Source organism: Microtus oregoni, unplaced genomic scaffold (genome assembly GCF_018167655.1).
Source record: "Microtus oregoni isolate MIOR12 unplaced genomic scaffold, Mior012 000007F_ref0000211, whole genome shotgun sequence".
In the NCBI taxonomy this organism is placed as follows: Eukaryota; Metazoa; Chordata; class Mammalia; order Rodentia; family Cricetidae; genus Microtus; species Microtus oregoni.
Window position 1 is genome coordinate 57,591,274 of NW_024543066.1, and position 11,088 is coordinate 57,602,361.

The window sequence follows — 11,088 nt, forward strand, 5'->3', positions numbered from 1 at the left end:
GCCCTGGGTACCTCAAAATGTCCATGAACAGGGCCAAACACATAGATGGGCATTTGAAAGCACGGGAACATGTGATTGCAGACATATAAACACATCCCTCACATGGTATCTGTTCACATGGACACACACAAACATGTACACATCCAGAGATAGGCACATACCAACTCACACCCACGCAGACACCAACATAAAGGTACATGCATTCACCCACAGGAGAATGTTACATAGGCACACAAACTTAATGCATACATAGGTACCCACTAAAGGCACGGATGTATTTAAGTGTACACACACACATACACAGAGACATACTCAACACTCATACACCATATACACACTGTAACTTGAACGGCCAGGTAACTTGATAGCATCCTGGCCAGCAGCCCTGTGTAGTTTACTCTGGATGGCAGCCAGGTCCCTCCCCTTGCCCCACCTCTCCCCCAATTGGTTGCATAAATTCCCTCCCTTTGCCCCTTCCCTGTGCAGTCCGCCTCCAACACCAGCACTGGTCTCTGGCAAGCTCTGCCCATTCCTGGCAATTCCTGCAGGACCAGAGTGTCAGCCAACAGCATGGGTAAGAAAAGGGTCTTCTCAAAGCTGTGGATAGTTCATCCCAAGATTAGAGGGTCCTTCTTCCTCCAGGAAATGACTCAAAACTGGAGAGGGCAGTGAAGAAAGAACTGGACTCTCATCTCTACCCTGCAGGCACGCGCATACGCAGCTCAAACTCAGGCATTCATGCTTCTCAGTCCAGTTCAAGTTCTGAGGAAAGAGCAGGGAGGAACTGCAGAAGTGGTCGTCTGGGAGTCCTGCCCAGCCTCTGCAGAGACGGGGGTGGGGGGCAGGGGCAGCAGACAGGGGTAGGGGTAGGTGGCAGGGGCAGGAGACAGAGGCAGTGGACAGGAGCAGGGGTAGAGAGTAAGGGATAGGGGCACGGGAGCGTCTTTCTGAGAAACTCCACTGGGAGTGGGGATTCTTGGGAAGAGCCCCAACATTTCCGTGACAATATCTGTCACCCTAGTAAACAGACACTGTGTCTGTGTCTTGCTGGGGAGGCACAGAACAGCCTCCCAGCCCAGATCTCCCAAGCTGCTCCATTTCACCAGTGCGTGGGGAGGTCAGGGTGGCCACACGAGCCCACTGAGGACCTGCTTCAGCCCCTCCCAAGTCCCACAGCTCTCATCCTTTAGCCTGTGAGCTCCTGCAGTCAGGCTGAGGCTCGGGTTTGGGAGGGAACCCTGAGGTCCCCTGCAGCTGGCCCTTCCTAATGGCAGAGAAAACTTCCCTGAGTTCCCCAAACTCAGAATGCCAGAGACCTTGCTGGAGATGCTTAGGACTGGAGGATCCCTACAAAGAAAGACAACCTAGCAGCCTGGAGCCAAATCCTGGGATAGCAGGGCAACTCTCCTCCATGTCTTTCCTCTTTTAAAGGTGTTATTTTATGAGTGTTTGCCTATGTGTATATATGGACAGCACAGGCGTGTCTCGTGCCCGTGGAGGCCAGGTGGCAGAGAGTTGTGAGTGACCTGTGGGTGCTAAGAACCATATCCTGGTCCTCTGCAAGAACAGCAAATGCTCTTAACCCCTGAGCCACCTGTCCAGTCCCCAAACGAGCTCCCCTATTATTGTTGTTGTTGTTTTGTTGGGGTTTTGTTTGTGTTGTGGGTTTTGAGTGTAGATCAGGCTGACCTTGAACTCAGAGAAATCTTTCTGTCTCTGCCTCAGGAGTGCTGGGCTTCAAATATGCTTTTTATTGGTTCTCTTCACCTGCCCCAAACATGGGTGGTAGCTCATGCCCATATCCCAGTACTCAGGAGGCTGAGGCAGAAGGATCTTGGTGAGTTGGAGGCCAACCTGAGCTACATGGCAAGAATTTCCAGATGATGCCCGGTTTCTGGATTCTACGGTGCTGTTGCTGCCTCCCTACCTCCTGTGCTCTCCAGACGTGGGGCTCCCAGGTGGCAGCAGGCTTTGCTCTGGACTTGACTGCTTTCTGTTTTCTTAGTGTTGATTTTGTGTGTCTGGATGTGTGGCTGGCATCGATGTACACACATGTATGCCATATGCCCGAGGAGGCCAGAGAGGGTGCAGAAGCCCTGGAGCTGCAGTTACAGTTCTTAGGCACCACGTGGGTGCTGGACTCAAATCTGGGTTCTCTAGGAGCAGCCATTGCCTTAACCGCTAAGCCATCTCTCCAGTCCCTTGCCTGCCTCTGCTTGAGGCCCTGGGTCAGGGCAGGAGGGAGAGCCCAGTTCTTGTGAACTCCATGCCAGGATTTCTTTCCATCTGCATCAGCCCCTTCCCTGTTCCAGTCCTCCAAGGTCTGGCCCAGGCTCTCAGCTTGGAATCCTGAATGTAGTGACTGGAGGGTCAGGAGGGCCTCTCCCTCCAGCTGTGGTGGCTAGGCCAGTGCCCAAGGACACACAGCTGGTTCTCTGTTGTGGGCTGCTGTTGTGTAAAGTCGCCCACAGTGTAGAGGCTTCTGGCCTCCCTGAGCTGAACTTCCAGGGGCTGTGAGTGGCCTGGTGGGGACTTAACCGTTGAGCCATTTCTTCTAGAGCTGCCCTAAATCAGTTTTTCTTGTGTGTTGTTTTGAGAAAGGGTCTCTCTGTGTATCCCTGGCTGTCCGAAAACTAGGTCGACCAGGCTGGCCTTGAACTCAAAGACATCTGCCTGCCTCTGCCTCCCCAGTCAGTTTTCAGCTGCATATCAAGGCTAGTCTTGAACTCCTGTCCCTCCTGCTTTTGCCCCTATAGATGTGGTCACAATGCCCAGCCAACTGTGCATCTCATTACCTGCTTTTCACAGATGAAGTTGAAACTGAGTTAGATAATTTGTCCACGTTCCTATGACCAGCCAGGTGGGCTGAGACGGAATAGAAGTCCATGTCATAATTCTTAGGAACACAGCTTCTGTCCAAAGCTTGCCATCCCAGCCGGAGTGTCTGTTCCAGTCATGTGATTTCACTCTCCCACCACAGCTTCACACCCATCAGAGCTGGGGGTGGGAATGGAAAGGCCAACGAGATGAGGCTGGAGAATGGATCCAGGCTACAGTGAGTCTGCCCTCCTCTGCCAGGTGTGCGTCACAGCTGGAGAGAGGGAGACTGCACGCTCCAGAGCGGCTCCAGCTAACACACTCCCATTGTTTCCACAGCCACAAAATGCAGAAAGTGTGGCCCAGGCTACCCTACCCCTGGAGAGGCCATGAAAGGTAACTGTACATCTGCGAGCCAGCATCCTCTGCCGACCCCATGGTAGAGTTGAGGACTTCAGGTCTAGCCTTAGCCCTCTAGCTCACCTGGGCTGCCTCTGCCCAGCTCATTACCATAACACACTCTCTACTCCCCAGGACCCCGGGAGGAGATTATCTATGTGCCCTGTATTTACCGAAACACAGGCATTGAGGCTCCAGATTATTTGGCCACTGTGGATGTCGACCCAAAGTCTCCCCATTATAGTCAGGTGAGGTGAGGTATGGTCACTGGCTCCCCTAAGACTCCCAGCACAGCTCTGGTTCCCTAACTCCACCCTTCTTTGTCCCCCTTGGAATGAATGGCATTGGAAGCTCTTCACTGCCCAGGGTGCTGAGCTGGAACCCAGCCTGTGCTGGGCTCCAAGCCAAAAGGGAATCTAGAGAGGCCTGGCCTGGGTAAGCAGCACTTCCTGCCCCTCTGCACCCAGGTCATCCACAGGCTGCCCATGCCCTACCTGAAGGATGAGCTGCACCACTCAGGATGGAACACTTGCAGTAGCTGCTTTGGGGACAGCACCAAGGCGCGCACCAAGCTCATGCTACCCAGTCTCATCTCCTCCCGCGTCTACGTGGTGGATGTGGGCTCTGACCCTCGCGCCCCTAAGTTGCACAAGGCAAGTCCTCCGTGCTTGTGGCTGGAGACCCTTGCACCTGCTGGCCCAACAGTCTCTGGACCAGCTGCCTCCAGCTCTTATACAGGGTCTGGCTCAGCAGCAGAAAGGGGAGACCTCAGAAGTTACCTGAGCCTGCTGGGCAGGCACCGTCCAGCAGTGTGGTCTGGGTGTCAGAAGACGAGGCTTCTTCTTGAGGGGGAGGAGAGACTCGTCTTCCCCCACCCAGCTAGGAGATTATGGCTTCCTCAGGCAGGAATTCCAGGCCTTCCTCTCAACACTACATTGGACACACCCTCTGCACCAGATGTTCACAGCTGGCAGCTGAGGATGCAGAGGCAGCCCTGGCATGGGAGGGACCCCAGGTGCTGGGAGTGCCTTCAAGAGAGATGGGGGGAGGGGGGGACTGGAGAGATAGCTCAGAGGTTAAGAGCACTGGCTGCTCTTCCAGAGGTCCCGAGTTCAATTCCCAGCAACCACATGGTGGCTCACAACCATCTGTAATGAGGTCTGGTGCCCTCTTCTGGCCTGTAGGCATACATGCAGACAGGATATTGTATACATAATAAATAAATCTTTGGAAAAAAAAAAAGAGAGAGATGGGGAAGGTTGATGCTCTGACTGAAGATTTAGTGATGGCTTCCCTGCCTTTCTGTTGCTGCTCTCTGAGTTACCAGATTGAATCCCTCCCTCAGGGAGAGGAAAAGAAGACAGGGTCCACAGACAAAGCAGGGAGAATGGGAGGAGGGGGTGGAGACTCCTGGCTATGTAAAGTCAGACCCCACTCCTCACCTTCTCCAGGTCATTGAACCCAGTGAAATCCACTCCAAGTGCAACGTGGGCAATCTGCACACCAGCCACTGCCTGGCCAGCGGAGAGGTGATGATCAGCACCTTGGGGGATCCCCAGGGTAATGCTAAAGGTACCTGCTGGCACTGTGGACTTGGCAAAAACTCAGCAGATAAGAGGCATGGGAAACATTGGGCTGTGTAGGAGCAGGTCCAAAGCCCGGGGAGCTATGAAGTGAGGGGCCAGGGAGAACTGGCTGGCTGAGTCCCACCCAGTGTCTGAAACATCAGCAAGTGACTTCAGTTGTCTCGACTATTCCTACAGGGACGAGGCTCAGCTGGGTCTGCTGGTGTAGGAGGTAATTCCAGGTACTTTAGGCTGTGGCAGAAAGATCACAAGTTCAAGGTCTGCCTGGGAATCTTAGCAAGACCTTGTCTCAAAATACAAATAAGAAGCTGGAGACACACCCCGTGATACAGCACTTGCCTACCATTGAGGTCGCAGGTTCAAACCCCAGTACAATCACACATGCACACACTTACACTCACAACACACAGACATTCACACAAGATGAGCTGTGACTGCCAAGTTTGCTAGAAGGCATAGTCAGGAGTCAGCCATGAAGATATGAACACACACACAAACCTAGCAAGTCTATCATGTAATGTCTGCCTTTGTGAATTCATGAGCAAACTTCACAGTCCTTGATTGATGAGTGTGTGTGTGTGAACTTTTAGAAACATTTTTCTGAACACAGTGATGTACACCTTTGAACCCAGCACTTGGAATGCAGAGGCAGGAGGATCTCTGTGAGTTTGAGGTCAGCCTGGTCTACAGAGTGAGTTCTAGGACAACCATGGCTCCACAGAGAAACCCCATGTCACAAAAGAAAGAAGAGAGAATAGGAGAGGAGGAAGGGAGGGAGAAAAAGTATTGAGCGCACGAAGGACAGCTGGCTTCCGTGACTGGAGCTCCACCTGTGGCTGCCTGGGGTTCTTACCTGCACAAGGAAGAATTCTGTGGAGAGAATACCAGGGGAGCTGTGGCAGCCTGAGCAAATGATGCTTAAGGGGCCAAGTCCCAGAGCTCTCTGTTCAGTGGGAGGACATTTCTCCAGAGTTCTAAGTGAAGGAAACGTTGCTAAGAGGGAGAGCACAGAGTAAGGGGCCCTACATCACACCAGCCATCTCTGAAACAGACATGCGGGCATCTGAACTCAAGGATCTGACCAGCTGGGTGGGAAAGACAGCAACGGCTCACCGCCTCTACCTAAGTCCCTTTTCTCCCTTTCTTCCCTGCTCAGGGAGTTTTATGCTGCTTGACGGGCAGACCTTCGAGGTGAAAGGCACGTGGGAGAAGCCTGGAGGGGCTGCTCCTATGGGTTATGACTTCTGGTACCAACCACGACACAACGTTATGATCAGCTCTGAGTGGGCAGCTCCCAACGTCTTCAAAGATGGCTTCAACCCTGCTCATGTGGAGGCTGGTGAGAATAACCTTTCGTCTGGCAAGGAGCATTGGCTCATCCACCCCCCACCAGATTTCAGGTCTCTAACCTGCTCCAGGACCAACTCCTAACAGGCTAAGTCATGCCAGGTGCGGAGTGCCCACCTGGCTCAAGCGTCGTCGATGCCCATTTCCAGCTCTCATCCTAGTCAGTGCCCTGCCTCTGCCTGTGCCCTTGCAACCTGACTGAGCCCAGCCTCTGGTCCCTGTCCCCTCCCATCTCAGGGTTGTATGGGAGCCACTTATATGTGTGGGACTGGCAGCGTCGTGAGGTTATCCAGACCCTAAAAATGAAGGATGGGCTCATTCCCTTGGAGGTCCGTTTTCTGCATGACCCAGATGCCGCCCAGGGCTTTGTAGGTTGCACCCTCAGCTCCAACATCCAGCGCTTCTACAAGAATGAGGTAAGACTGAGACTCTGCGCCTCCCACAAGAGTCTCCTCAGGACCTCCTCCCAGACCCCCCCCCACACACACAAGAGTCTCCTCAGGACCTCCTCCCAGACAACCCCCCCCCACACACAAGAGTCTCCTCAGGACCTCCTCCCAGACAAACCCCCCCCCCCCCCACACACACAAGAGTCTCCTCAGGACCTCCTCCCAGACAACCCCCCCCCCACACACACACACAAGAGTCTCCTCAGGACCTCCTCCCAGACAACCCCCCACACACAAGAGTCTCCTCAGGACCTCCTCCCAGACAACCCCCCCCCCCCCCACACACACAAGAGTCTCCTCAGGACCTCCTCCCAGACAACCCCCCCACACTCAAGAGTCTCCTCAGGACCTCCTCCCAGACAACCCCCCCCCCCCACACACACAAGAGTCTCCTCAGGACCTCCTCCCAGACAACCCCCCCACACTCAAGAGTCTCCTCAGGACCTCCTCCCAGACAAACCCCCCCCCCACACACACACAAGAGTCTCCTCAGGACCTCCTCCCAGACAACCCCCCCCCCCACACACACAAGAGTCTCCTCAGGACCTCCTCCCAGACAACCCCCCCCACACACACACAAGAGTCTCCTCAGGACCTCCTCCCAGAAACCCCCCCCCACACACACACACACAAGAGTCTCCTCAGGACCTCCTCCCAGACAACCCCCCCACACTCAAGAGTCTCCTCAGGACCTCCTCCCAGACAACACCCCACCACACACACACACACACACACACACACACACACACAAGAGTCTCCTCAGGACCTCCTCCCAGGCTTCAGCATCCACACTTGTTGTTCCCACCAGCCTAAGGCTTCCCAGGAAGAAACGCTGGTGGGTGGCTGGCCTTGCTTCTCTCTGGGCCAGACTAATCTCCACCTTGTCTAAGTGTGTTTTCTGTTGCTATAACAGCAACTGAGATCCCAGGCAGGACAGTGATAAGGAACAGATAGCCCATAAGACTGCAGTTATGCCTTCCAGGGTTGAGGGGTGGCTTCTGGGAAAGGTTTCCTTGTGGCAGGGAATGAGAGAGCCCTGTGCAATAGACAAACGGGCTTTATAAATGAACTCATTTTCAAGATAACCATAATACTCTCATAGGTGAGAGCTCTGACTTAATCACTTCAAGGTCCCACTTGTCCCCAGGTGGTGGCACAGGCCGTTATCTAAAGCACTTGGGAGGCAGAGGCAGACAGATCTCTGAAGCGGCAGCCAGCCTAGTCTACGTAGCAAGTTCCAGGACAGTCAAGGCCACATAGTGAAACGCCGTCTCATGAAATAAACAGGGGCCAAAGAGACGGCTCGACAGTCTAGAGCATTCGCCATTCTTCCAGAAGACCTGGGTTAAATTCCCAGCATCCACGTGGTGGTTCACAACTACCTGTAACTCCAGTTTCAGGGGACATGAATTCCTTTCTGGCCTCCGAAGGCACCAGGAACATGTGTGGTACACAGACATACGTGTAGGCAAAACACTCATACGTATAAAACAAACAATACTAAAAGGTCCCACCTAGCCAGTCAGAATGGCTCACACCTGTAGCTCCAGCACTTGGGATGTGGTGGCAGGAAGACTGCAGGTTCAAGGCCAGCCTCTTCTACACAGTGAGACCATTGTCTCAAAAACCCAGTCAAGGTCCCACCTCTTAATTCCTCACAATAGTAATTACATCTCATCATGACTTTTGGTAGGGACTCTTGAAGCACAGGTGGCCATATGGATACATTCATTCAAAGCCTAAGGTGGTCCTGTGGCACACACGTGACCCCAGCACTTGGAAAGTGGAGGTCGGGGGAACAGTTGAGGCCAGCGTGAACATGGAACTGTCTCAAAAAGCAGAACAAAAAAATGTACATAGTGAGCATCTCTGTGAGCCACTCTGAAGAGCAATGGCGGGGCCATGGTGAAGCAGTCATGCTCCTTGCCTTAGCGGCTTGCAGGGAAGGAGACCCTAGCCACAAGGCCCAGTGTGTGCTCTCTCCCTGTCCCCAGTTCTCAGCCCACTTCCTGCTTCCCTTCCCCAATGTAGGGAGGCACCTGGTCCGTGGAGAAGGTGATCCAGGTGCCCTCCAAGAAAGTGAAGGGCTGGCTGCTGCCCGAAATGCCAGGTGAGTTCCGGGAGAGGGTGGGGTCAGCAGGTGGGGTCCTGGCCTGGGGAGACTCCTTAAAGCTCTCAACCCACGCCTTAGGGTTGATCACCGACATCCTGTTGTCCCTGGATGACCGCTTCCTCTACTTCAGCAACTGGCTACACGGGGACATTCGACAGTACGACATCTCTAACCCACAGAAGCCCCGCCTTGCTGGGCAGGTAGGGGCACTGGTAGAGGAGTCTGGGCAAGGTGGAGAGGAGGGGAAGCTCCGGGGTGGTAAGGGAGGAGCAGGAAAAGCAAAAATGTGAGCCAAGGTACTGGCTCAGGACTGTGGAGTCCTGGCTGAGCACAGGGAATGAGTCTGAAAGTAAAGGGATGCTAGCCGGGTGTGGAGGAGCACACCTTTGAGACAGAGGGAAGTGGATGTGAGTTCTAGGCCAGCCTGGTCTACATAGTGAGTATGAAGGCCAGCCAGAGTTCCATGGTGAGATGCTATCACACGCGCGCGCGCGCGCATACACACACACACACACACACACACACACACACACACACACACACGCTAACACACACACGATTCTAATCAAGGAGAACAGCTCTTCTGTAATGTCCACACCTGTATGAGTTACCCTTCTGTGATGAAATACCCCACAGACACAAAGGAGGAAAGGTTTATCCCAGCTCAGACTTTGAGCAGGGACAGAGTCCATCGTAGTCAGAAGGTGTGGCGGCAAAGCGGGAGGCAGCTGGTCACATTACCTGTGCGGTCACAGGAGGCAGAGAGTTGGATGCTGGGACTCAGCTTGTCTTTCCCTTTCCATTTGCTCTGGAATCCGACCCCCTGCTGCTCAGGGTGCGTCTTTCCTCCTGATTAAAACTCTCTGAAATGCCCCACAGACAGACACTCCAGGGCGCGTGTGTCCTCGATGATTCCCACACCCAGTGAGGTTGATAATGGACATTAATCATCACTGTATCTCTCACTGTTGTCCCCCTTTGTCCTCTGCACCCCTGAACCCAGATCTTCCTTGGGGGCAGCATTGTTAAAGGAGGCCCTGTGGAGGTGCTGGAGGACCAAGAGTTAAAGTGTCAGCCGGAGCCCCTAGTGGTCAAGGTGAGAACATCGCCCTGGCCTCACTGGCCCCTCAGACCCATGCTCAAGGAGAATCTGGGGCGATGCTCTTGGGACCCAGGCGGTATGCCAACCCCTTAGTCAATCTGTGTGTCACTTGGAGCCTGACCTCTTGTTTCCCCAAGGGAAAACGCATTCCTGGAGGCCCTCAGATGATCCAGCTCAGCTTGGATGGGAAGCGTCTTTACGTCACCTCGTCGCTGTACAGCGCCTGGGACAAGCAGTTTTACCCCGACCTCATCAGGTGAGCAGCAGTGTCCAGGATCACCTCTCCACCAGGCCTCCAGAACGATCGTGTGGGCTCTGAAGACAACTCAGGAACTCCACCTGTGCCCTACCAGACAGAGGGCCCATGTGGGCCCTGCCCATCCCAGGAACCCATTTATCCTCACCAAATCTTGGGGTGGGGGTGCTGGTCACATATCACCTCTCACCCTTTCCTCCTCTTCCAGGGAAGGCTCCGTGATGCTGCAAATTGATGTAGACACTGGAAATGGAGGGCTCAAGTTGAACCCCAACTTTCTGGTGGACTTCGGGAAGGAGCCCCTTGGTCCAGCACTGGCTCATGAGCTTCGGTACCCAGGGGGTGACTGCAGTTCTGACATCTGGATCTGAAGGCTCGCCCCAAAGCCCCTCCTCTATGTTCTGAGCCCTCCCTGAGGAGCCTGGCCTCACTCTGCTCGCTTGGCCCCCACTCTCCAAGGCCACACTGAGACTAGTGAGATCTACTGAGCAGCATCTCACGACTGTTGTTTGTTGTCACTGTGCTGTTTCTAAATGAGCTCTTGAAGCACCAAGAAATAAAATGCTGAGCCTGTCCTCAGAGCACTGTCGTGGAGGAGGGCGCCGAGTCCTCAGCCACTGCCACCCTTGCACGCAGAAAGTCTGAAGTAGACCCCAGGACGTTGTAGTGACTAGTCTGTGCCAGTGATCCCAACATGATGCCCGAGATGTTGAACATCTCTCCCTTTACGGCCATCGAAACCTAAGGATTGCCACAGGGAACCTGAGATATGTCAATGTTTTTGGGCACGTGTATACATGTGGTGTGTGTATGTGTGCATATCAAGCATATGTGTGGTATGTGTGTATATATGTGTGTGTAGTGTGCATGTTCAAGCACATGAGTGCGGTGTGTATATGTGTGTGTGTTTAAGCACATGTGTGTGTACATACATATAAGGCCCAGACTGACCCTGGGTCTCTTCCCTGTTCACTCTTCACCCTATATATGGAGACAGGATCTCTAGCTGGAGCTGGAGC

General features: G+C 53.8%; 1 protein-coding gene across 1 annotated transcript; it reads left to right on the top strand.

Annotated features, from left to right (window-relative positions):
- The first annotated feature begins 482 nt into the window (after positions 1-482).
- On the top strand, positions 483-10,648 carry LOC121450749 (methanethiol oxidase-like). The gene is made up of 12 exons (XM_041656019.1): positions 483-574; positions 3,157-3,213; positions 3,352-3,464; positions 3,684-3,869; positions 4,668-4,788; positions 5,959-6,141; positions 6,387-6,565; positions 8,630-8,708; positions 8,790-8,911; positions 9,715-9,807; positions 9,951-10,069; positions 10,278-10,648. Exons 1-12 carry the CDS (start codon positions 571-573, stop codon positions 10,438-10,440), a joined length of 1,419 nt encoding a protein of 472 aa, XP_041511953.1. The 5' UTR covers positions 483-570; the 3' UTR covers positions 10,441-10,648.
- The last annotated feature ends 440 nt before the right edge of the window (positions 10,649-11,088 follow it).